At 39.6% G+C, this 27,554-nt stretch overlaps 1 protein-coding gene across 2 annotated transcripts; it reads left to right on the top strand.

Annotated features, from left to right (window-relative positions):
* The first annotated feature begins 117 nt into the window (after nt 1–117).
* LOC120798697 (integrin beta-1-like) lies at nt 118–27,554 on the top strand. Of its 2 annotated transcripts, XM_040143221.1 has the most exons (17): nt 118–477; nt 13,101–13,167; nt 13,724–13,809; nt 16,689–16,911; nt 17,430–17,600; nt 17,724–17,962; nt 18,130–18,285; nt 18,475–18,570; nt 18,722–18,811; nt 19,227–19,367; nt 19,740–19,942; nt 20,318–20,556; nt 20,650–20,872; nt 21,691–21,923; nt 22,783–22,949; nt 24,163–24,246; nt 26,202–27,554. In XM_040143221.1, the coding sequence occupies exons 2-16, from the start codon at nt 13,101–13,103 to the stop codon at nt 24,238–24,240; spliced, it is 2,412 nt and encodes an 803-aa protein (XP_039999155.1). In that variant the 5' UTR covers nt 118–477; the 3' UTR covers nt 24,241–24,246; nt 26,202–27,554. The 2 variants fall into 2 exon arrangements, with proteins under 2 accessions (XP_039999155.1, XP_039999156.1); XM_040143222.1 differs by lacking the exon at nt 24,163–24,246.

Raw genomic sequence — 27,554 nt, 5'->3', positions numbered from 1 at the left:
TGTACTTTTGGCCCCTGCGTGCCGTCGCCCCTCCTGTGTAGGCGGGGTTTAAAGAAGAAAGGAGGTTTGTCGAACTGGGTCGTGGAATAAAAAAAAAAAAAAAAAAAAAAACCCCGACTCGCCAGAAGCAGCACGAGAAACGACGAGGCTGTAGCGTGTTCGGTCGAGCCAGGGGGAACTCTTCTCTCCTTATTTAGTTCAGTCCATATGAATAAAGAACATATTTTTTTTAACGAGATAGCCCCAAGCGTGTTTCAATCGGCTACGTGCTTGGCTCGTCGGATCGGTGCGGTTGTCGGCGAAAACAAAGCGGAGCCACGCAACCGTTTTAGCTAGTCTTCGCCCTCAGTAACCGTTTTATTTCTTTAAAAGAGCAGGGGTATCGGTCGCAGGAGGCGGCGGAGGAGGAGGAGGAGGAGGGGGGCGGGCGTATGTTACTCTAAGTCGTCGGAAACTACATCAAAGCCTCAGCATAAGGTGAGTGGTGTTACTCTTAACCTACATTTTGTCGCGTTTGTTCGGTTAACCATGTTTAAGGCGACCGAAAAAAAAAAAAAAAATCAGTGTATAAAAGGCAAGCAGGCGCGGAGGAGCGAGGAATGTCTGTCTTCAGGGGCGAACTTTGGGTGTGGGTTAACGACAGCTAGCTAGCGGTCGAAAGACGCTTAGATTCATTCCCTCGGGGTTCATACAGTTCGTTTTTTTTTTTTTTTTTCAACGTATCCTGTGAAATGTTGGTATGCGTCAACCTTCGCCTCAACTACGCGACCCTCAGTAAATGTTAAATTCGGCTTTTGTACAGAAAGTAGGCCATAAAGTAGCCGCTTTGTGTGACCAAAGAGGGCAGTATGGGTGGATAAAAGCATGGTGAAAATAGCGTCATTTATCAGTCCCGGATAACATTAGCACCGTTTTTAAAAATCATTTTAGCCTTCACTCTAAAGTCAGAACCACCATAGAAGCTTTTACAGATGTTACTTAGGGAATAAACCTTTTAAACAGTTCTAAAAAAGTTAATTTTCTACTTAACAGGGTTTGGTTGTTCACTTTGGTATCATTGTCATATTCCTATAGAGCCGAGACGATTAGTCGATTGACGGAAAATCAATCGGCTGCTATTTGATAATCAAAGCAGCATGTCAGTCTTTTTCTTTTTTTTTTTTTTTAAGCCAAAGTGCCAACATTTGCTAGGTCCAGCTTCTCAAATGTGAGGATCTGATGCTTTTCCCAGTCACACCTGATGGTAAACTGAATATCCATGAGTTTTAGACGGTTAGTCGGACAAACGCACATAAATACACATTCAGTCTGTTTTATATATCTGCAGCATATCTTTTACGAAGTGGTAAGTTGTATTGTAACACTTTTATAGTGTTCTTTTTTTTTTTTTGTAAGTATTTTTTGGTTCTTTCTTTAATAGAAACCATGAACAGCCTTTAAATTGAAAAGACATGTTGGAGAGCTCAAATGTTGTTCGGTTTATGAGAAAATGAGCACTTGGTATGGTCTTCTGATTGTCTGGAATTATTACTAATGATTTCAGAATCGTTAATCGGGATATTTTTTTCGCCTTTATGGAAAGTGAATATTCAATTTCAAAGCAGACTGGTGTTCTTGAGGAATGCAGTTAAAGCCTTTGGGTCCATTTGTCTGACCTGGCTAAGAAGACTTGTGTTTTTACATCTGCACAAAAGGAGCATTTTCTTTTAAATCTTGGCTTGCTTCAGAAGTTTCATACATCTAGGCAAAACATACATGAAGAAGAAAACCAAACAACATCCCTTTGTAAAGCAAAGTTCCAAACATTTTGAGTGTAGTTAAACTTGTAAAGGAAGTCCTGCAACAGACCACACCTTGATCGCGGTCTGGTCAGACTGCATTATGGACCGCTTTATAAACTGAAGACAAATTAAGACCAAGATGTCTTAAAAAAGGCCAGATTGGTTAACCAGAATCTAGGCTGAACAGCTTGTTTAGCCTTGCCCATGGCTCTGATTCAGGACTGTTGACTGTGCAGTAGTTGGGCATGATTGGTCTTGCCTACCTCATTTACTTCCTGTAAAGGAATTGTAGCCTGAGGGGTTTTTTTTTTTTGCCCTCCCTGACGAATCTCAGGGAGGGGCTTGATGTACTGCGAGTGAGTTAAACTGGTGATCTGTGCTCCCCAAGTTCTTGATGCAACACCGCATTTAGTGACGTGTGACTAAAACCTCTTGGGTTAATCACTGGCCTATCTTAAAAGCAGCATCATAATGACATAGCAACAGCGTCGTATCGAGGTGTGAAAACGCACGTCTTTAATCTTGTACAGCGTGTACAGATAGCATGAACACAGACAATATACACCAGGCCCGGTAATTTTAGACATGAGGGGAGACGTTTATAGAGCAGGCTCCCTGCAGATCACTGAGTCACTTCCCCTTAGTTACATTGTTGTGATGTTTAAACACAGCTAGGAGCTAGGAGTGCCTGGGACAGTTTGAAAGGCCATTCGGCATTTCTTAACACCAGGCCTTTACCCCAGCTTGTTAGATATGAGTCACAGATGTGGGCTCTTCCCAGGATGACCAGACGAAGCATGTGGGAGTTGGTTGTGTTTGAGGATATGTGATTATGGTTCAAACATTGCCCGTCTATCCACTGTATGAAGGTCTGAGTCTGTGGTAAAATGTTAGAAGTCACAGCAGAGACATGGTAAATTTGGACTTGAGAAGATGCTGCAAGAAACTCAAGAAGTCTGAAAACAAACAAGTTTAAACCTGCAATCACAGATTTTTTTGGGGGCATTTAGGGGCAGTGGAAACAAATTGTGAACACAACATTGACGTATCATCATCTTTTAAATTGATATGGCAAATTTATTAGCAAACAGTTGCTAACTTATACATCCAGCAGTCACGGAGCAACATTATCATATATTTGCACTGATCTCTTTGGCCACCTGATGAATGTAAGTCCATTATTTTCTCTCCTGGTAGCTCTGCTTTGATCTCTACCAACTCCTGAGGGATATATCTGGTACTTGAACTGCGAAATAACACTATCAGAACAGTGAGAGTGAACCAAAGACAGTAAAGTTGTGGTCTGGAAAGCTAAACAGTGAGCTGAGTCTCACTATAAAACTCTGTAAAGCAGGGGAGAGCTGCAGATTCAGGTGATAATTGTCTATCGGCTCAACTCTACGAGCAACCCCTTTTCGCATCATCACATTGTTTTCATATTGTTGTTATAAAAATATGTGGCTGGTTTTATAAAATATATTTTAACAGAAGTACAAAATGTGCCTTGTGCCAGGACAAGAAAGCAAGTATAAAAATTACCAAAAAAAGCATTAACAAAGCGGGAGAGACTAAAATCTATTGAACATCCGTCATTTTTGGCATTTGTCAAGCAATGACGTGATGCTGTTGTTTATCTAATGTGACATTAAACCGAATGACTTCGGGTTTTGGACTTTTGGTCTGACAAAACAAGTGATTTGAAGACGTCTTGTTGGGCTTTTTGAAATTGTAATCATGGGAAATTGAGATTTTAAAAAAAAAATCTATTCTGACATTTTATGGTAATTATAAAATAATTACCATTAAGTAATTGTTACTTGCAGCTAGAGCTGAAATAATTAGTTGATTAATCGATTTAGATGATTGACAGAAAACAATTGGCATCTATTTTGATAATCGACTAATTGTAAGTCATTTTTCAGGCAAAAATCCCCCAAATTCGTCAGTCCTAGCTTCTCAGTTGTGAGGATTTAGGTTCTTCATCATCTCATCTTTTGGTTTTGGACTGCTGGTTGGATAAGCAAGCCATTTGATGACGTTGCCTTAAACTTTATGCAAATTGTTATAAGCTATTTACAGTATTTTCTTACATTTTATGGGATAAGCAATTAATTGATCAACTGAGAAAATAATCGCTAGTCTAATTTTTAAAGTAATTAACGTTTTTGACCATCTCTCTTCATTGCGGGGTTTAACAGGTTTTTTGAGCCAAAATTGTCATCATACTTGCTATACATCAAACTGACTGAGTGAACTCTGGTTCCAAGTCAGAGAGAACTGGAAAAAGCACCACATATTTCAGTGACATAGTTTTTCCACCACATAGTATGGAGCTGGTTACACTGGAATGTGTTATCTCATCTCTCTGAGGAGGGCTGGGACTTCGGGATCTCCTCCATATGACAGACAAACCCCCAACAGTTCTTTCAGTACATTCTGCAACTAAAAAAAGTACAGCAGACCATATTTAACTCTTTGTAGAATCAGTCTGCTACACAAGCTGAGTACATGACATATTTGAGAATTTGCATCAAACATGCATCATTGTAGGTAAAGGAGAGCAAAGATTACAGTAATCCTTTCACACTTTTTTTTTGATGTCAGACGGATGTCAGATGTTCAAAATGTGAACATCAGATCGAACACATCCTTTTTTTTTTTGACGCTCTTTCAAAAACATAGATAAAGAACTTCACCTGTTAACACTCATCTAGTTTGACAGGTCTTCTAAGTTCAGTATCAAGCCTCATGGCAGATGTTAGCTGAATAAAGGAATTATTACTGTTTGTAGGCTGGGTTTCCTTCAGAACATGCTGTGCTTGCAGTAGGAAGCCGGTCTTCTTCCTGATACTTTTTTTTAAGGAGAAAAACGGGGCCTGGGTGTGGTTTAATTAATGAAAATGGATGCAGAGTCGTGCTGAGTCGTCTGGGGACTTAATGGACCGAGAGTGGACTGTGACTTTCAGCAGCAGGTGGGGGCTGGCTGGCTGTCCGGGTGGCAAACGGAGCTAGGGGGGATGGGCACCTACCTCGTTTTGTGGACTACCAGATGACCCACCCTGCATGAACAATGCTGACTTGTGTTGAACACCACTTTTCGCTTTTGCACGTTTCTCACAAACGTTCTTGGAATTATAGTGTAACATTCATTATTTTGATCACAAGAGGATTATTGTTATGTGACAGATCTGGGACACACACAAATTGTGTTTTGCTCATATACCTGTTAGATCCTTTAAATTAGATATTGCATTGGTCAGGCTTACATTGTGATTTGAGTTATACGTTACATAGTCTGGACACAGTCCATTAGCAAAGTGCATATAAACAGTATAAAATGTTGGAGAAGAAGAGAACGTTTATAAACACCTTCTACAGCTTTGCTTTTTTTCTATTTCCAGGTCAAACGTGGTGTTCACATACTCCAATTTCTAGAATCACCTCACAAGAATACATACTAAGCAGAACATTGTACAGTTGCAAATTCAACATGTCAGTGCTTTCTGTTGGACAACAGAGAGTTTCTCCATAGTTCAGTTTGCTGCAGTCGTTTTAAAATGAAGTGCAACGTAATAACAGACTTGACAGACTTCTTTATACAGAAGATGATTGTAATGAGGTTTGAACAGAGCAGAAAAATTAAACTTGGTGTGTTTGGCGTGTTTATCATTACACATGTCGAAGACCTTCTTGTGCAGGGATGCTCTTTGTTACACGTACCTCCTGCTACAGTTAGCAAGGGATCATCATGATCAAACGTGGATAAACAAAGTCCAATGAGTGATCCATAATGGAAATACTGTAAGTAAAAGTGGTGAATGCAGTTTGCAGTCTAGTTATACTTACTGTATATGGTTAGATGTAAAGTATTTGAGTAAAACATGCAAGTTCAAGTTGATACATGGAAGTCTGATCAATGTGCACTTCGCTTTTCATAGTAAAAGAAGTCAGCCACTCATGAGGGTTAGTGAGGCAAAGTGGTTAACCTCTACTCGCATGAAATGAGGAACCACTGAAAAATCAGCAAGTTGTGGTATATTTTGTATACAGTTGATGGTTTACTTCCCGTTTTAATTTGTCTGAGTGCACAAAGCTTGTGCATTAGCTGTTAGTGTTTTTGTACTTAAACAGATTATATGTAATCCATAGGCTTTCTTAAAAATTGATATTCAGTACTTACTTATGTTAATTACCTGTTGTGTGTACTAACACCTTCTTGCATGAAATTGCACAATGTAGTGAGTTGTTTTACCTGTTTGTTTACAGACTTTGATCTCCATTTCAGCCAAACATCAGGTACCAGACAATTTGAGATTATCGCAGTTGTTTGGACAGCAGTGTCATTTTTTTCTGCCTGTGTTCAGCAGGGACAGCTGTGCATCAGCAAAACATATTCTACAGGAAACACTTTCTATAGTTTTTGTTATGAAGACATTTGTCAGAGGCGAGCGTTCGGGGGAGCTGCAGAAATGTCTAGCTTTAATGATGTTAGTGTTTTAAGAATTTTTTTTATCATTTTCATGTTCCATTTTTATGTCAATTTCATGTTGATCCTCATACAGCTTTGTAGAGAAACCTGACCTGGTCTTCACATTGAAGTCAAGATTTTTGTTACAACTACACATATACCATAAACTCAGCCATATGGAGGAGCATTATTGGGCCTAGTTTCTGACATCTGGCATCTACAGTCTAAACATGGACTTCGTTAAGGATTACTAAACATTCACAGTTGTGCTCTGCTCCACCTACAGACAAAACTAAGTTTTGTCTGTTTTAAAGCTGTATGAGTTACAGCAACAAGACACAGGGGCCAGGATGGCTGATAATTTGCAGAGATTATAAACATTTTGCTCATAATTAGACTATACAATTCTTTCACTTGAACAACACCCACATATTAACTGCATATTCAACCACGGACCAACTGTTAAGGAGTACCCAGTTCCTTTTCACTGTTCTGTTTTTACGTGTGACAGGAGCTGGTCCTGACTAGGGAAAACCCCAGATCTCTTTAAGAGAAAGAATAATCGTTTTTTTAAACATGCCTTTGCACACAGTGGGTCACAGAATTGACATGTGGCTAAAAACCTTATTTATGAGGATTTTTTTTCTTTTTTGAGAAACCCCAATCTACCTTCATGGATTTAAATGGGGTGAACAGATCATTAGGAACACCTCTCAGTACAATGCAATACCAGGGTTTTCTCCAGGAAATTGTTAAGCAGAGGTCGTAAGTGCTACACAACATATAACATAACACAAGTCTGTCTGATCATGGTCATCACTGTAAACAACCCAGAATCCAGCGAGTCTGTACAAACTCTAAACCAATTAAAAGTCAATAAAACCTGTATTGGTAGAAAAATTTCCATTATCTCATGAGTTGTGATATTGCTGAACTCCTATTCAGAATCATCATTTGTACACATTCTCAATTTGGATGATTGCTACTGAAATTGCAGTTTGCCAGTAATGTTTCTGCTAATGGCTTAAACTCTCAAACGGCATCTATTAGTAAATTTTCCATCAGACGTTCTGTGTGTTGTGTGTCTCTCATTCACAACAGAAAAGTCACAGAAGGAATGCCACTGTAAAGTAGGCGGAGATGTTGCACAGGGAGTCGATTCTTTGTATGACAGCTAGATGTTTGAGCCGAGGAATGCTCTTTGTGAATTAACATCAGAGAGAGCGGGACTCTGGTCCCTGAGGCGTACTTTTGGACTGCAGATTGAATCAAAACGCCTCTGACCTGTCTGAAGCAGATGGCAGACAGTGGACCATAACAACGTGCGCTGTGGAGGGTTGAGTTTCAGTCAGCTCTTCCCAGCAGCTGTTGGAAGAGCTTATTGATGAAACATTTGTCAGGGACTGTGCATGTTTCCCACTGCTTGTGTCCAAAGCTTACCTGTTGTATTGTTTTTTAGGAAGTAGGTAGTGTTTACACATCCAAACTACTCCACAGAAAGGCTTGAGACAAAGAAGACACAGGATTGAGTCGTTGGTTGCTGTTGATTTCAACATGTTATGATTCAGTTTTAATTGACTCTTCTGCAGTAACACGATGTTCTGCTAGAAACGGCATCATTTTAGGAAAATCATTTAATTTACAGCTTAAGAGTTACTTTGGCATGGATGTTCTCTTTCAAAGCCAGAACACACTGCCTTGTATGAAGATTTAAACGGCCAGACCTTGCCAGACCTTCAAGTTCTTATGTAAGTTTCTCACTTTAGTATTGATTAAGTTCATGTTCTGTTTTCTGTTCGTGAGGAGTTGTAAGTTTGGCCCAACCATTCAGCTGCACCTGATATGCCTGTTGTTTTTAGTGATAGTGGTTGATAGGAGCAGTTCTTCAGGTGGATTAAAGAAATATTTGGATCAAAGAGTCGTTTCTGTAAGTTGACTTGTAACAACCTATACGGCTGAGTCTTGTCCACGCTTGTTGCCATTTTGTGACTATTTTTCTGGCTTTGGCAAAAGAAGATGACCTTTTCATTCTAATTACAAACTTCAAAACTCTGATTGACCTTTTTTTTTTTTTTTTGTCCAACTGGGTAAACAGCTGTCAGTGAACTTAATACCAGACCTATTTGAACCAGTGTGCGGTGGTTTTAATTTAATATCTTGTCTCCTTCCAGTTAAACCACGGACGAATCAAAGCCATTTTTATCATATCTCATAACTTTTTTTTTTTTAACATTACATTTGCTATGTATTTTTATATCTGGAATCTTTATAAATTGGGACGTGATCTTGTAGCTTGAGCTGGTTTATTAACAGGAATCTGAACACACACGGGGCTGCCTTTATATTGTCCATTTTACATCTTACAAGTTTTGCAGCAAATGCCCTCAGTTGAGCCAAAGCCCAAACTGAGGAATTTTTGCTTGAAAAATTACTAAAACAATTAATTGATAATCAAAATGAATGCTGATTATTATTCTGTCTATTGACTAATTGATTTATCGTCTGATCATTTCACATCTAGATTAAGATAAATGTATGTTAAAGTTGCTCTTTTGATTTGCGATGCCACGTTTAGTTAGAAGTTTACCCGTCTGGGGTGTTACTAGTTTGACAGTCACTACTTGTGATTCAAACTATCAGGGTTGATATTCAAATGTTTGCTTACTGCAGCCTTATAGCTTACTATTTGGCTTCAAAAGTTGGGAGAGGATGTACACTCTAACTCAGCAAGACCTAGCTTTGTGTTACTACAGTCACACATCTATACCTGAGAAATGCCTGAGCATCTCTGGTTACTGTTAACAGAGATTGAATTGTAAATAAAAATAGTGAGGTTAACATTCAACGCCATGAACACAAAGTGTGTGCCGTCTCCGTCTTCTCCAGTCTGACCATACAAAGTCATGATTCGACACAGCTTACTCCTGTTATTCTAAATATTAGCCTCTCAGGTCTGTCATCGCACATACTCATAGGTCATAGTTTATGCTTGATGATATTAGAGGGACGTTTAAAATGGTGGATGAGTTAGCAAGACCTTGGGGTTAAAACATCGTGTCAATTCAGCAGTTGTTTTTCATTCATCCTGCAACACTCGGGTCACCTGCCATTCATAGTCGTTTGGTCATCAGCTTTGACTTGTATTCACAGTCTTTACCCCCCCCCCCCCAGATTCAATATCTTCCCTCTGTCAGTATTTACCTTGTGAGCCAGATAGTGACAAGGCATCCTTCACATATGTAGTCAGCTTTTTTTTTTTCTCTCCACATGTTCTTGGGACAGATGTGCCTCATAGTTTCGATTAAAAACAGAACATTAGTGAGATACACTTGGTAGATGTCGCTGTACTTCAGGAGTGTATGAATGTTGATCTAATATCTGTAATAATCAATTAGAGTTGCAATATTTAGCCGTTTTATCAATTAGTCGACTGACTGAAAATTCATTTGCAGCTATTTTGATAATCGATTAATCGTTTGTCATTTTTCAAGCCAACACGCCCCATTTTCTTGTTCCATCTTCTCATTTGAGGATTTGATGCTTTTCTTTGTCTTATATGATAGTAAACTGAATAATTTGGGGTTTTAGAATAGTGGTAGAATAAGGTATAAATTAAAACAAGCATTTTACACTTTTGTCTTATGATCACTCAATGAAGAAAATATTCGGCAGATTAATGGATAATAAAAGGAAATGTCAGTTGCAGTTCTATATTAAACGATGTGCAGTCTGCTGCAGGTAGTACCTAGTACTTCTCGCTGGGGGAAAAAATGAAGACTTTTGGAAGGAGTTGGTGCTACTTTAGCACTAATGAAATACTGAGCAAACAGGAAGATGAGAAATTATATTCAGTAGCTGCTTGGATAATCAACATGTGATTAGCATTATTTAAAGTTTCTCTTTAGCTCATTGCAAGAGATGTCAAGCAAACTCCTTTGCTTTTAATTAAAATATAAATAAACCAAAATACCAACAAGCCAGACACACTACTTTTGTAAGAGTTCTTTGATGGATTCCCCATCCAATGCATTGAAGAGACAATTGATTAGAAATGCGACAGTATGTTTTAAACACGTAATAAGTAAGTATGCTATTGAACTGAGTCTAACTGACTGAGATGATTTTTTTTTTTTTTTTTAATTATAAACCTCTTTCTCTCTGCTGAACTCACCACATACCAGTTGGGCCTTCCTTTATCATGTTTCACAGCTATACGGAGCAGTTTTACCACAGTCTGTTATGGATTAAGTTTGTTCGCTCTGTCTGCTTGAAGTTGCTCTCAGCTCTTATCAGCTGTGATGTTGGCAGCATTGAAGTGGTGCTGACTTTTATGTCCTGCTATTTCTATTGAACCAGGGATGTCTTCTCCTTCAACGGTCAGACTCTCATTCAGATTTTACTTCTGAGTTGCTCTTAACTGTTTCCTATGCATTGAAATTGAAAAGGCAGTGACATTTCATTGCAGCCGGACTCCGTATGACATTTACATATGATGTGAATTCAGTTAAGACATCATCCTCTATTTAGTCTTATAAGACATGTACCAGTAACTTTAACAAAGGGCCAGATATAGATATAAAAAAAAGGGCGAGGAAGAATTTTTATTTTAAATGCAGTCAAAATGCAGATTAACAAGTCAACCTGTTTTCAAAGTTATCATGCGCCAGGATCATTATCAGAGATGCCAGTGCCCCTGCCTAATGCCACTGTGTGACACAATTGGAGACCCCAAGTGCCTCCAAATCTGTCAGTAACTCTGCCATTTGCAGCCCTGCGCAGGACGTGCCCCAGAGCAGTAAACAAAGCAGGTCCTCAGGAATGTTGGGGAGGAGCCTTAGTGGTGTAGAAAGTCTTTCCAGTTGGTGTTGGTTTAAATTTTATTAACCATCTTGCTGGGTATGTTGCATGTTGAACATTTAGTCCATCTTGCAACAAGTTCCTGTTTGTGTCAATTTTTAGTTAGTAAACATATATTTAAAAGGAACAGTGCCCATTGATCAACAGAAAAAATCTTCTGAAAATAACTTTAATCTCTTGTCCCTGGTCAGATGTTAAAAGGCAACATAAAAAGTGAAATAAAACTTATATTTTGCTCTTCTGCTCTTTGTTAGATGCCAGACTTATTTTAAAAAAAAAAATCTCCTACTCTTGTCCAAATCGTCCCGTATGGCATATTTTACCGGACTATCATCACGTTTTTCTTTAACCCTTCCCCACAGTAATATGATAGCTATCACTAAACTGCTTGGGGGAAACTTGCATTTAAGTTGGTCATTAGTCCTCATTTCACAGGATGTGGTTGTTTTGATGCCTGTACCCTCTGACCCACACTGCACTGCAGCAAACATTACACCTTTTCACCGAGCATTTACTGAAGAATGTACAGTCGCTGGTTTTATCTCTATATCACTCATAGTCCACTGTAAAAATGTTTTTCCTTTTCTAGTGTAAATACGCTGTAAATGGCCCTTTTTATCCACTCACACTTTAAGAATTGGTGAATAAGCTTAATATCCAACAGGAATACACTATTTTGGGACATAGCTGTTGACTCAGCTATTGTCAACACTGACTGATTTCCTATGTGTATCTTACTGGGGCACATACACAGAAATTTGAGGACTGGAAATGTGTCACTGGAGTTTAGGGGAATGGCAGAGTTTCAGGCGGAGGCATGAGGCAGCCTGACCAAATATGGAAACAAGCACATCCAAGTGAACACACCTACTGAACCTCTTTTCTGTTTTCTGGTGTGGAGTTTGTTTTTTATGATATGGCGGGGTGGTTTATCCTCAGCAGCTCAGCTCGGTGTGATAAAGAGGCATCATAGGAGTGCTCAGTGAACCACAGTTATTTCTTCCTAGTTTATATTACTTACTGTGGCAGCTTGAAATGTTCAATTAAAGATTCTGCTGCTGCTCTGTTACAGTCACTAGATGTCTGCTGTTACTCATTATGAGTAACACTGGTTAAGACTAAAAACCCCAAGTGTAAATGTGACTGTTCTCTCCTTTTACGCAACATTTACATTAAATCTCCTCAAGCCTCTCTCTGTCTTCCTCAGTCTCTTTCCTGTCGATTCTTGTCTGAAATGCCCTGTTGAGATAACTAGCCACCTTTTACGTAGACCTGCAACTGACGTGACTGTTTCCAGACTTGCTGTTAGAAAGCAAGTATGTAGTAAGTATGCTGTTTCACGGAAGCGTTGATGAACTGGCAGCTGACGCCAGCTGAGCGTAGGCAGACCATTCCTCCACATTTGGAATAGGCAAAATGAGTAACTCTCCTCCCCACTGCTGCCTAGCGGTAACAGAGATAAATCACCTCAATGTGAAATCTTTTTTTGAGAGTTACAAGGCCATGAGAACATTTTCTAGGGGGCCAACTCATTGTGTGCATGGTGCAACTGTATTGCATTAAAAACATGAACATACTGGATTGAAACCTGGTATAAAAAAGAGGGCAAAAAAAATCAAAACGACCTTTTCCTGTGTTAACACACGTGTTGGTTGTGTGATCACACCTTTAGATGTTACATGAGTATGAATCTCTTTGCTAAAATGGCTCAGTGCAAACACAACCAAACGTGTGATTCTTACACAAACACACACTTTTTGCCTATGTTAGCTGTCACAGACACCAGTGTCAAAGAATTCTGACTTACAACATATTCCTGTACAGCTGCATCAACTATGTACAGGTTCTTTTGAGTAAAAAATACTGCCATGGTGCACGACCTGTGCATTTTTCTACTCTTGAACACATGTATACATTTGGAAAAGGTGTCAGGCTTTGAATGTAGATCTGTTTGTTTCATCCAGCACTGAGTTATTTTATTTTTCTTGTTACAGATGGATCTGCGGTTACTTTTAATAGCATCATTATCAGTGGTCCTTGGGGGCAGCTGGGCACAGCAAGGTAAGAATACAGAAATGTCATGAATTTGTTTAGATTTTGCTCTGTCCTTCTTATCTTAACTGTTAAATATTAGCTAGTTCATAGTGTAGCGTGCGTTTTTAGCTCGGTTAATGGTCAGTCTAACGCAACAGGTTCATCGTTAAACTTTGGACGTCTGTTGATGTAAACATGTTTTAATCATAGGCTTTTTGTCTGTATTAGGCCAAATATTGTCCAATTTTGCTTTAGACAAGCCTCTTAAGTGCACAATGCAATTCAGTGATAGAATGGACTAAAAATTGCTTCCTTTCTTCCATATTTACTGCTCTGTTATATTTCTTCATTCATGGTTTTATGACTGTGTGGGTCTGGGGGGCTAATGGTGGGAGGCTTTTTTTTACAAGGTGAAGTCATCAGAGGGTGAACTGCCTCGAGCTTTTCTCAGCATGACGCAGTTTTTGTAACTGGGAAGAAGTTGTCTTTTGCAGCCAAACTCTAAAACTGGTTTGAGTTAATGAACAAATGGAAATTCTGTTTTGTCATCTTGGCTAAAAGGAACTTGTGTTGTCTCTTTCAGAGGGAAGCATATGCATCAAAGCAAACGCGCAGTCATGTGGGGCATGCATTCAGGTCGCCGAGACATGTGGATGGTGCTCAGATGAAGTGAGTTTAATCCGGAGCGCTGCCACTAAACTATTTTATCACATGAATGAAACTTATCTAGAAGATCTTTAGACTGTGGGTGTAGCACTTTCAGAGTTTGGTCCGTAGTTTGTTTGGCAGCGTTGCCAAATGCACACAGCTGGTAGTCATTATTTGTGCACGAAATAGTACAATCTTTAATAAATCTCAAGAAATCTTTTTTAATAATGTCATCTCTGACAGTTATAGCATTTCAAAAACTGTGCGCACAACAGACTGGGTTTGCATTTTGATCTCTTTAAAACAAACATATAATCCAAAGATACAATGCTTTAGGTAACAAAATGATTAGCAATTATTTTTATTGATAATTTTGAGAAGGAGGTAGGGTTCAAAAAGTAAGAAAATATTTTTCCTTGTTTCCTAAAATGAATTTTGTCATCTGCACTGTATGCACATGGAAATAAAAATAAATACACACTTACATAATATACATAAAACATATTTACCATATAAGTACATACACAAATGCAGAGTAGCACTAGAGGGTTAAGAGATTAAAGAGATTTGTTCTCTTTTACCTTTTGACCAAAGGCAAGTAACCACAACTACTCCATTAACTGTAAACAGTAGTTGTGCTGCTTCTTGTCTCACAGTGGAAACTTTGGCTGAATAATCCCGTTTAATTAGATGTTTTCCGTACCCAAGGTGAATATACATGCTGTGGCGGCAATACGCTACTGAGTGAACAGACCACAGTAAAGGAAAATACTGACTTACAGAAGCATGAACATGAGCTCAAAATGACACAGATGTCCACTCCTTAACAGCAGGGTTATATCAGTAGCCTAAAGGACAAACAAATGACAAATGTTATAGAATTTTTTTGTCACACTGTGCAACAAATTTTGAGGAGGGATTTTTTCTATTTCCGCATGACATTAACTGTATTGATGTACATGCTGCACTGAGCAGCATGTTTTGCCACTTTTTCAGTTTCAGCAAGAATTGAGATAGGAAACACGAGGTTAACGTAAAAAAGTGTAACAAGGCAGTAAATTAGTATAATTTATAGTGTGATATGACAGAATGAGAACCCTGCTCTATTATTGTAACTTCAAACACAAATAGTTTAATGTGAGAAACCAAAAATTCACTTGGAAACAAAGCTTTGTAATCCTTTTGTAGATACAGAACACAGTGGGGCATGAGGAGCTCACATGGAAATTTGGGTCATGGTCATTAGCTGAAAATAACAGGCCCGTTTTTACTAAAATTTGTGCTTTTTTCTGAACTTAAAATCTGTTTAGTAAAGGAACACAGATATCTGAGGTTACTTGACTCGATTGTTAATAACTGAATGCTTCAACCTGTTTTGTCATTACATCCACGTCACTAATGGTTTACAATCTCAAAATGTTGTGTTTACCTGGAACACAACAGTGGTCATGGCCAGACTATCATCTATTTATATTAATATAGACTGTATCATTTAACTTATTTGTCTGTAGTAGTGAGATTTAACCCTGTGAGTCAGTACACTCTGAAACCCGTCACTGAGGTCAGTCTCATGGTGAATAATTACAAACATCTCTCAGGACTGGGTGTTTTTGTAGATCTGACAAATGTCCAGACAGAGCTACATTCCTGTCAGATCTTGTCTGTACTTCTCGGTCACACTGCTGACTTTTATCCACTCTTGGGTTATGAAATCTCAACATGACTGCGAGTCTTAGTAGATTTATGTTTGGTGGGTGGCTTTTTTTAATGAGGGAAATATCTGCAGTACTGAAATACATTGAGGTAATATTCTCACACCCTCATTCTATTTGAGAGGGCGCTTGATGTGCAGCCTTAACAATCACACTAAACTGACTAAACTGAAAATCTCTCTCAGTATGTCACCTACTCTTATGTACATTATTTTCTGTACCTTCCTTAAGAACTCAGTGTTCCTCAGAACAATGGGTGTCTGTGGTTTTTAAACTTTCGCATACACCTTATCTGAAGTGTACGGCGAAATGCAGGGGAGAAAAAAATGGCCTTGTGGGTCCTGTGATTTTGAAAGAATTAGGTCAAAGCATTATTTTTGTTTTGACTGAATTCATTGTCTCAAATTCTTCTCCACTATGCCTTGTGGGATATCATGTGCACCCAATCTATATTCTTACCCAGGCCTCATAGTCATCTGTTTCTCCTTGTCTCCTGCTGCTCACGAACAGTGGCCTAAAAAGAACAGACCGTTTAAGGCAGTTTATGTAAAACGGATTGATTTGCAGGGGCCTCATTGCTTGAAAAAGTACTCATCTTGCCATCTAAGACTTCATCTTAGATTCTGATACTTGATCATGTCAAATTTCCTGAAAGTTGTATCAGCAGTATTGATTTGCTAGAGATCAGTGAGTTTATTAGGTAAACTAACACAAAAGTGGAACTCTTACTTTTGGCAGCAAGGTCCTTTGTTTTTCCTACAAAATCTTAATGGAATGAGTCTGTTTTATTTAAAGTCCTGTTGTTCCTGTAACAAGTTTGTCAGTAGGTATTTGTGTTACCGTGCAAGTTGTCAACATGTTTCTTCATGCCAGTCCCACCAAGACACATTCCTGTACATTTACAGGACCTTTCCAGATGTTTCTGCACATACATCACAAGTGAAAATTACCTTTATTATATTGTGCTTTGGAAATTTGTATCATTTGGTGAAGACATACAGGATAAAAATGTCTTTAAATACTTATAAGAACATCTTTTTATCTTTTATGTCACAGATTAGATACCTGCAACAGCACGGTTTCCATCTCCTCAACAAAGCTTAAGCCCAAGGAACAATATTTAAGAAATCAGTCAGGTATCAAGTGCTAAAATTTTCTTTAAAATAAACATCTTTTGCTGTTTCGCAGAACTTCCTCACTGTGGGTGAATCCAAGTCGGCCCGCTGTGATGATCTGGAGTCCCTGAGGAAGAGAAAGTGTGCTGTGACCAAAATTGAAAACCCACGCGGAAGCATTACCACCAACAAGGACAAGCCCGTTACCAACCGCAAGAAGGACGTGGCTGAGAAACTGAAGCCTGAGCAGATCACCCAGATCCAGCCCCAGAAACTCACGCTGACACTCAGATCAGGTAAATATTCAACTTCTGTCGCAAAATCTTTCTATGCTTTGCCAGAGCAGGAGAAAAGTTTGGCTGAAATTGCAGTGTTTTATTGGGTGTCTATATTTTGGTAGTTTACCAGTATATGGTATCAGGGCAAACCAGTCTTGAGTCAGCCTTCCATCAGCTCTGGAGCAAAACTGGAAGTCATTATCTCTGTGTGTAATATGTTTTGAAAAAGACTGGATTAATCCAGTCTGTTTTATTACTTCTGTATAGAAAATGAATGAGTTTACAAAATTAGTCTTGACACTCTAGTAGGAGTTTTTTCTCATTGCAACAGAAGACTTTGAATTCTGCCTTTTAAAAATCCCCTCATACCCTCTCCTTCAAAATTATTTACTCGTGACTCATTCTGTTGTCCATCTGAGACTGGTGTAGCAGTTACCGTGAACGGTGAGGCACAAGTGCGGGTATAAATGTAATATTTTTGGTCAAATTGCATAATCTGTGAGTTACTCTAAAAATGGTTACGTTTTTTCCTTAAGGTGAGCCCCAGACTTTCGAGCTGAAGTTCAAGCGTGCCGAGGACTACCCCATTGACCTGTATTACCTTATGGACCTCTCCTTCTCCATGAAAGATGATTTGGAAAACGTCAAGAACCTTGGCACTGACCTTATGAGGGAAATGCAGGAGATCACATCAGACTTCAGGATTGGTAAGGAAAACCTGACTCCCAATAAAGGGATAATAAACAGGACAAAAGCTGTAGTGTCAAAAATATTTTCCACAATCAAGAGTAAAATAGTAAAATACATTCTTGGTTTTTGGCCCCCCCAAGGTTTCGGCTCCTTTGTGGAGAAGACGGTCATGCCTTACATCAGCACCACGCCAGCCAGGCTGATCAACCCCTGCACAGGGAACCAGAACTGTACCAGCCCCTTCAGCTATAAGAATGTCCTGAAGCTGACGGCGAACGGAGACGAGTTCAATCGGCTGGTCAGTCAGCAGCAGATCTCAGGGAACCTGGACTCTCCAGAGGGGGGCTTCGACGCCATCATGCAGGTGGCGGTCTGTGAGGTGAGCAGGGCAGGGGCAAGACTCAGTAGTGTGCTTTTTCGTGGCTGCTTCTAGTTGCACCGGTCAGTAAAATATGTCTTGCTTTGACATTGCCCTGTATCTAGACAAGAGTGTATTCTCTATGAGCAAAATGCTAATTAGAAAACTCTTTGCCCTGATCTTCCCAGGAGCATATTGGCTGGAGGAATGTGACCCGTCTGCTGGTGTTTTCCACCGATGCTGGTTTCCACTTCGCTGGAGACGGCAAACTGGGCGGCATTGTCCTCCCCAACGATGGGAGGTGTCATCTGGAGAACAACATGTACACCATGAGCCACTACTATGTATGTAGTTTATCATTTATTTAATACGCATAATGTATCCAGCGAGAGTTGATTGGGCATGAGAGATGCTCTCCGATCCACTTACTAATGGTCTCAATTTCATATTGTTGTTTGACCATACAGTTCTTCTTTTATTAATATTCGTGTGTGTGTGTCTGTTTCTGCCTGGGTTGATGAATCCTGTTTCAGGACTACCCCTCCATCGCCCATTTGGTCCAGAAACTGAGTGACCACAACATCCAAACCATCTTTGCCGTCACTGAGGAATTCCAGCCCGTTTACAAGGTAAACCTTGTTTTCTGTACATTGTACTTGTAAAATAGCATCTTTAATGAAATTACATTTTATTACACTTATAGCATATCATTCAAAAGTGAGGTGCAGATTTCAAATGTGTTAATTGTGTTGTCACTTTCGATACTTGTGTCTCTTATAGGAGTTGAAAAATCTTATTCCTAAATCAGCCGTTGGCACGCTGTCCTCAAACTCCAGCAACGTGATCAAACTCATTATTGATGCTTACAATGTGAGTCACACTGCACCGTCTCCACAAGATGTCTGACTGTCCCTGGCTTTAAGCGAAAACCTATGATTTTAGTGCGAATTTATACTTGATGTAGTTTATATTTTTGTACTTATTTTTACACACTATTTTGAACTGATCCTGCGTGGAAGATGTCCTACGTCCTTTTTCCCTGGCTAAATAACGATTACAATGAAACTCCACTAGAGGTCGTGTAGTTGCAAGTTTGGAGCAAATACTAATAAATGATCAGTGAAAATTGAAAGCTGAAGGCAGCATCACAGTCCCTCCTTCCTGGCGCACCCACATATGTAATGCTTGCACACATTCAGGTTACATGACTGCTTTCCATTTAAACAATTCACCCAAAGCTGACAGCCTACAGTGAGTAATCAATCTTTTTCTCTCTTTTGGACAGTCTTTGTCATCTGAGGTCATTCTGGAAAACGGCAGGCTACCGGAAGGTGTTTCCATCACCTACAAGTCTATCTGTAAGAACGGTGTTGAGGGAACAGGAGAGAATGGCAGGAAGTGCTCTAACATCTCCATCGGAGACGAGGTAGATACAGTCCTTTCGTTGTTTTATTCGAAAGCATCTCAGCTCATGGGGAAAAGTATTGGCATCACAGCGTGTGGTGAAAGTGCTCTGTCCCTGTCAGCTTTGTTAGTTTACAGCATGGAAGCCCCGTTACTGGGGTGTGAAGCTGGTAAACAACTGTCCTTGTGCTACATTAGTGTCTCCCACTAGCTGAGAAAACCTGCTTTTCCAAAGTGAGAGAAAAAAAAGGGGCAAAAACACATTTTAAAAAGTCCTGTTTTAAAAAAAAAAAAAAAAAAAAAACAAGAAATGAGAAACACTTCACAAGCTTATACTCTGAGCTACGTCATTTCGTCGTTTCAATAACCCTATAAACTCTCCTCTGGTTTCCAGGTGTCTTTCCTGATTTCCATTGAATCCCAGAAGTGTCCGTCTCATGGCAAGCCTGAGATAATTAAAATTAAACCGCTGGGCTTCACTGAGGAGGTGGAGGTAGTTTTGAACTTCATCTGCGACTGTCAATGTGCCGCAGAAGGACAACCCAACAGTGACAAGTGCCACGAGGGCAACGGTACCTTCGAGTGTGGAGCCTGCAAGTAAGCATTAAGCCAGTAAGATTCACTAGAGCAGTACTGGTGAACCATGTACAATGGAGCCTCAAGGAACTGTGAGCTTTCAGAGCCACAGCTTGACATCTTTAAAAGGTGCAGTGATAAATTGAATGAAAAACTGTTGGATTTTGGGCTTCTGTGGTAAGTGGTTCAGTAAAGGAGGAAGAAATTGTCTGTTTTTTACTTTCTTCACCCAGATAACCAAATCAGTTGGTTCAGACCAGTGTTTTTCACTCGAAGCACTTGTCCCAAACATTTAGTAGTCTTTATTTTCTTGTTTATATGTTCTCTGCCCGTAATTTTCAACTTTGATGACACACCTTATTACTGAAATGGTTAACGTCCTGTCTTCTGTATCAGGTGTAATGAGGGACGTATTGGGCGTCTTTGTGAGTGCAGTAAAGACGAAGTCCGGACAGAGGACCTGGATGCCAACTGCCGAAAAGACAACGGTACGGACATCTGTAGCAACAATGGCGACTGTGTCTGCGGCACCTGCGAATGCAAGAAGCGGGAAAATCCAGCAGAGGTTTACAGTGGAAAATTCTGCGAGTGCGACAACTTTAACTGTGACCGCTCCAACAACAAGCTCTGTGGAGGTGAGGATTGTATAAATAATATCATTTGAGACACTGACACCAGCTTATTTGTAAGCTCTGTGGTAACCTTTGCCATTGCCTGTGCTTCACCAGGACATGGGCGCTGTGAATGCAGGAAGTGCATCTGTGACGCCAACTACACAGGCAGTGCCTGCGACTGCTCCCTGGAGACCTCCACCTGCCTCGCCAAGAACGGGCAGATCTGTAATGGTCGCGGTACTTGTGAATGTGGAATCTGCAAATGCACCAACCCCAAATTCCAGGGTCCAACCTGTGAGATCTGTCCCACCTGCCCCGGCGTCTGCGCCGAGCAAAAGTGAGTTTGAGGCTTTCACGACATCTTAAGATGTAGAGTTCCCACTGGTCAGATATTATGAAATACCATGTAAGTTTAGAGGTTGTATTCCAGAGTGAGGCTTTCTCATGATTTTAACAGATCGTTGAGTTTGCAGAAATATACGGTTTAAGCACATGTTTTGCAGCTTGTTTCATACATTCATACAGTATGAATTTAGGTGAAGGTTTTGGGTTCGAGCACCAAGCTTGTCTATGTTTGCATCTGCGTCCTTTGTGTCTTTGTGTGTGTCCTCTTGGCCAGGCCAGAGTTGCCTTTGAGGACGCTGAGGTCATGTCCTTGTACTTTTTTTGGGCATTCGGCCATTTATAGCAGTCTGGGGGAGTTTATGTTCTATAATTAACAATTAAAAATCAGTGGATATATTTTTGTAGACTCAACGTATTTCAATTTGATTACTTTTAGGTCAACGAATAAAATAATAAAATAAGTTTTCAGTATTTCTGCACCACATTCACATTATTCCTCGGTGTTTGATTTCTTTGAAATGGCATATATGCCGAAGTGTTGGGACATAAATTAATTTAATACAATATGAAAAATCCAAATAATTTAACAGTTGTAGAGACTTTGTATTTTTGGGATCATGACCAGAGTATTTCTAAAAAGTTGTCTACGGTTTTGTCTCAGGGTATTTCAGTAACCTTAGTAACTATTCACTGTCCACTAGTTTACAATGTGAGATGGTTTCTATGCCTTCTACCAATGTGTACTGAGACTCTACCGAATAGATTTTACACAGTGGAGAGTTAATCAACCCTCCGTCTGTGTTTCCACAGAGATTGTGTGCAGTGCCGAGCATTTGAGGCTGGTGAGAAGAAGGATACATGCGAGAGGGACTGCAGCTCCTTCCAGCTGATCAAGGTGAAGGATCGCGAAAAGCTGCCCCAGCCCACAGACCAGAGTTTCCCACTGACCCACTGCAAAGAGCGAGACGCCAACGACTGCTGGTTCTACTACACCTATGCCATCAGGAATGACACCAAGGAGGTTTACGTGGTGGAGAACTTGGGTAGGATTGGATTGCTGAATTTTGGATAAACTAACATCCAAATTTTGAAAACCTGACAGCAAGTGTCATCATTCCCTGATATGCTGAATATGATGCTGTTTGTTTGATTGCAAGATTATTTTACAAGTCTTCTTCGCCGTAACACTAGTTGTCTCTGAAACATCTTAACCTGAAAGTACATTGTGGAGATTTTGACGACTAGTAGCGCTACGGAGCAATGTTTTTATTGTTCCTTGTCTTTGTGTCTCATGCACGTGCATAAGTGCCGTCCTGCATGTGACAATCACATGCCAAGAAACACAGCAATGTACCAGCTCAAGGCAAGGAAGAAGAGGACTGCTAGCGAGTAATCATGGTCGTTAACCATGCAGGTTTATGACTTTTCAAAAACGCGGCTATGAAAATGTTTTATGAGGATGGAAATGGATTCAGTGCGGTTACACAACGCATCTTGGTAACGCTAAATGTGAAGAGCTTTTTTTTTTTTTTTTTTTTTTTTTTACTGTATATCTTGATGGTATTTAGTTGCTCCCTCCCTTGTACAGTGAATATATGAATTACTTCAAGGTTACAGTCTGTATGTGACACATTCACTGGTTTGTTCCCTCTCATTACAAATTTGGTTTTGGCAGGTGAAACCAATAGTCTGTCATAGCTTTCAAATGTTCACTCTGTGTCATGGAAAGAGTAGGTGGTTCTAAAATTTGCAAATAATTTGTCAGAGTCAAAGACACAGATTCTTTTGTTTTGAAACTTTGCATTTAATTTAATTTTTTTTTTTCGTTTAAGATCATTTTTCTTCTCATCAGCAGTGGATTTCATATGGTCCAATTTTCTCGTTGCATCTTCTGTGTTTCAGAGTGCCCAGCTGGACCTGACATCATCCCCATCGTGGCAGGTGTGGTAGCGGGCATTGTGCTGATCGGCCTCGCCCTGCTGCTCATCTGGAAACTACTCATGATCATCCACGACCGCCGAGAGTTTGCCAAATTTGAGAAGGAGAAGATGAACGCCAAGTGGGATACGGTGAGTCAGTCACACCAGAGAACCTGGAGCAATAACTGATCAGACCCTTTCTGATCACTGTCACTGTTCAAATAAGTGTTATCTGAAGACCCCAAGCTAGTATTATTTCAGCTGCTGCATAACTGCACCAAGATTATGAATGTTTACTTGGGGAAATAATAATCTAGCTGCCCCAAACTTTTAAAAGATTGAGTTAGAACAATATTTAGACTTTCCAGCTCTTAAACCGCATCGAAAAGCATCAAACCCAAATAACATCCATAATTTATTTATGGATGTGAAGAAGTAAAACATCCAAAAGGTGTGGAAATAGAGCAGAGAGAATCTCCACCTTGATCCACCTGAGCTCCATGCCGTTATGTTGAGTCCTTTATTCACTGAGGGAGTGGCCTTCCCCTCAGCCTACAGTGCTGCCTCTTACTGTCCACATGGCTCAACTGCACAACCATAAAAAGCAATGAAGCCGAGAAAGAGGAGGGCCGATGGGAGGACACTGGTGGAAAGCTACACTGCTGCTCGCTGTTGATTTTTATTCACAGGAATAACGGCTTAATTTAGGAAGTAAACATTCATCCCATGTAGTGTGTGTGGGAATTACTTGTAAACATAATTAGTTACCATACTGCTTACGTAGACCTTAGCAGATAGATCCCAAATTGCTCCGTCAAAAAGCAACTTGTTAATTGCCTTTGTATTCCCTCTTAGTGAACATGTAGTAATATGGCTTTTGCTGTTTTATTTTTTATGGTAATGTAGTCCTATTTATATCAAGAATACTTTGGTTGTTTTTTTTTATTCTTAGTTTGTACCAGTGATGCTGTGGATTATTTGCTATTTTTTTTGTACTTTTGCTTACAGTTAAAACAATATTTAAGGACAATAAATGTTAAGACATCCATCTGAAATATAACAAGTCACAGTTTACAGGAAATTAAAAACAACATACTACTTACAACAGAAAAGAAATCATAATTGTTATTTCATATTATTAATTAGAACGTTAGAGATGGAAAAAAGGAAAAAAAAAAACCCTGGTAAAAAGTGACCGTAACAACACAACAATAATTAGATACTTGTTAAATTTCTTCCTAATCTTTCCTGCTGTGCTGAACATTTTTCTTCAGACTTGTATGCCTATCCTTTCTTCTGTTCCTATTGATTTCTTTTTCTTCTTTTTTCCCTCTGATCTTCCCCCTTTCTTTCCCCATGTTAGCATGGGAACCCTATTTACAAGAGCCCTATTAACCAGTTCCAGAATCCCAGCTATGGGAATAAAGCCGCGGCTCTTTAGGTCAAAGTTAGTATCACCTGTCGCTTTTGTGTACTTGCATGAAGTTTCTCTGTGCGGTTTTACAGCTAGGTTGACTTTGTGAAGGGCTGCAGTGAAATGAACGGTTTGGTGACTGCATGTTGTGAAAATAGCATGCTTAACCAGAGATGGTGAAGTGTTTGTTACTAAAGTGGGTGTAATACTTTTTTTCTTGAATTAAAGTCAGTTTTCCAGAAGGAAAAGTATGGATATGAACAAACAAAATAATTTAATCGATGAATTATTTTTCAGCTCATCTAACATGTCTGACCAAACTATTGCCTCAAGACAAATAGTGAGAAATAGGGGTCAACCGATACTTTTTTTTTTTTTCAGGGCTGAATCTGTTACTGATTATTAGTAATCAAGGAGAACGAGAACCGATGTGCATTTGCACTAAAAAATTAAAATCTTGGCGTCAAAGTTAAGAATAACACAGACTCAAAAACAAAACTGCTGCTACATAAAGTCTCTGGACACCCGCCGTGGTGTCCAGGTGTTTCTATTATTTTGTCCACCCCACTCACACCAATGAAGGTAGGAAACTCCTCTGTATAATGCAAAACCGCTCAATACCACTCAACAGCACCACACACTACATCCTCCAAGATGATGATAGCTGATTCAACGACACTCTAAACAGTTTTAATTAAAACTTCATGAATGAAGATTTATTGCAGGATTGTTGTATAAGACTGCATTAGTTTTAGCTAGCTGTTCCTAATAAACAGCCAACTGAGTGTATATTTGTAATTATCAGTTGTATGCACAGGCTGCCTGGCTGGTATTTATTGGTTGCTTTCGCTGCAGTTTTCACCTGGGAGAAATACCAATGCGCATACACCTGGTAGCCTAAAGATGTGCTTTAGTAGTTTCTTTATTTATTATTATCACCGTATAACATTTTTTACCTTCCCTTCCCCCTTTTAAAAATGTAACGCAGTAACGTTTACTCAGAGTACGTTTTAAAGGACTTACTTTGTACTTTTAACTGAGTACATTTTTACACGAGTAATTTTACTTCTACTTGAGTAAAATTTCTCCTAAGTAACAGAAGTGAGTGGCCGTTCATGTGCTGACGTGCTGTGGTAGGTGTGTTGTCTCATTTCTGCTTGGCAGTGTTTCTGTTAGCATTTTTTTTGCTGCTCTATCTCAACCCAGCTAATTTTGCTTTTTTCTTCATCAGAGCGGCTTAACATTTAAATTTGCCCGAGTTCTGCTCGAGCGCTCAGAGCTCTCTCCTTCTTTTAGCGGCTTTCTCGCTAATCTCGCTGCTCTCTCTTGCTCGGTGTGTCTTGGATCAACATTTTAACTCGTTGGTATGATTGTGGCGTATATTTGCAACTTGAGCGACCACCTGCTGCCTTAAGGCTTGGACATAGCTTCGACGAACAGCTCTGATCACTCACCAGAGCTGCTCCAGTCTGCAGACGCGTTTCTCTGTGCCCGTCTGTCCCTGTGGCCCTCAGTGCCGGTAGGCTATTACTCGTGACGTGTAACCAGTCAGTGCTGTGGGCAGGACATTGCCCAGGACCACAGAGTGGTGACTATACAGAAAGAGGCAGCTGCATCAGACCGCAGTTATAATTAATCTATTTTATCAGCAGTCGTTATTTAAAAAAAAAAAAAAAAAATTCCGATAGTCGTAAAATTGCTTAATATTGGATCTGATAATCGGCCATGACTGATAATCGGTTGACCCCTAGTGAGAAAGACGAACCATGTGGCCACATGCTCGTTGCTGAGTTTTCCTGGTTGCTATCACACTGTATAACTTCATCTGAAACTGGTGAAGTTACTGGTGTTGAAATTCTGTTATCGTCACACCGCGAACCTGAACTACACAGAGGTTTGACGAATGCTGTGATTTTTTTTTTTTTTTTTTTTTTAACCTGACTACTCGCAACAATTTAACTCACTCACGTTGTTTTTCTCTTTCTCAGGGTGAGAATCCAATCTACAAAAGTGCTGTAACAACTGTCGTCAATCCAAAGTACGAGGGCAAATGATGGAGCTTTGCCTTCAATGTGACAACACTGTATGGAAAAGAAACCGGGCTGCGATGAGGGGAGGGGCGGGTTTTATAATGCTCTCACTGTTTGTTTGTTTGTTTTTTTGTTTGTTTGTTGTTGTAGTCACCAAATGATAGCAATGCATTTTGCCACTATTTCAGTTTGTTTAACTAACTTGGTTTATTTTCTATGCATCATCTGAAACGTGTACAGTCTGTGTAAATGTGGGGTTTTATATTGTATTTTTTGCTTCTGCAGAACTTGAGAGAATGTGTTTTGAGCAGATTTTTTTTTTTTTCACAGGACTGGCAAGGTTAACGGAAAGCCTAGCTGTGCCTTTTTTTTAATAGAACCATCAGTGCCAAGCCATCAGTGTTTTGTTGAGGGTTTCGTTGGATGTTGATAATGGGCGACAAAGGAAGTGTTCCTTTCCAAATTACTGTGTACACGACGTTGAGTGGTTGGTCATCTTATCAGTCAGTGATTCAAAAATGCAGTAGAGCAAAAGTTCTTAAGGTTGAAGGTTTTATTGCATCTGTAATCATTATGACCGAGTACATATCACTCCGTTTTTTTTTTTTTTAATGTGTCTTTGGATTGAACTCTTCAAGTGTAGTGCCAGTTGGCCGTGTGTGGCGGCAATGAATCATATACAGTATGTTGTGGGTTCCGTGTAAAGCCATATATGTATTCACAGAACAGGGTTGAAGGCGCTGGTATTTTTTTCTGAGTGACTTAATACATCTGAACAATCAATTGAACGGAATCTTTAACTACAAAAGATATTGTCTTGTGCTGCCTTTCTCGGTGAAAGGACATCAGTGTACAGTAGTGTTACCGTTTGGCTCCAGGTTTTACTTGCTTAATTTAAAAGCCAACTCAGGTCCTTAATTCTTCACAGTAATGCCAAATACGCAACCCTGCCTTACTTGCTAACTAAATCTGCTTATTTTGAAATGCCTTGTTTTATTTGTAGAATATGAACTGGGGAAGGGTCCCACTTTTTTACATGTCAGCAAATCCACCCAGCTGCTGGGTGGTGCCTCGATCAAACATTTTTTATGAGCAGAAATCGGAATGGATAAAACGTCATTTAGTTTTAAAGATCAGTGGTAAGGGACTGGTCTCAAGATCTTGTTTTTTGTAAAGAAAAAAAAAAAAAAGGTTACACCTGTCACCATTGTTTTAAGTGCCTTTTTTAATCAATGCAACACATTCACCTTTGCAATTCTGTATTTCTGAAATTATTTATTGAATAAACATTCAAAACAATTTACCCCTAAA

This window comes from Xiphias gladius, chromosome 14 (assembly GCF_016859285.1).
Source record: "Xiphias gladius isolate SHS-SW01 ecotype Sanya breed wild chromosome 14, ASM1685928v1, whole genome shotgun sequence".
NCBI classification, from domain to species: domain Eukaryota; kingdom Metazoa; phylum Chordata; class Actinopteri; order Istiophoriformes; family Xiphiidae; genus Xiphias; species Xiphias gladius.
The sequence above is the reverse complement of the archived record's forward strand: the minus strand, read 5'-3'. Positions and strand labels throughout refer to the sequence as shown.

Excerpts from the sequence above, each read along its gene's own strand:
- LOC120798697 (XM_040143221.1), top strand. The coding sequence starts at position 13,101 with ATGGATCTGCGGTTACTTTTAATAGCATCATTATCAGTGGTCCTTGGG. Across the intron at positions 13,810-16,688 it reads GTGGATGGTGCTCAGATGAA|AACTTCCTCACTGTGGGTGA; the intron begins GTGAGTTTAATC and ends GCTGTTTCGCAG. Across the intron at positions 18,286-18,474 it reads ACACCATGAGCCACTACTAT|GACTACCCCTCCATCGCCCA; the intron begins GTATGTAGTTTA and ends ATCCTGTTTCAG.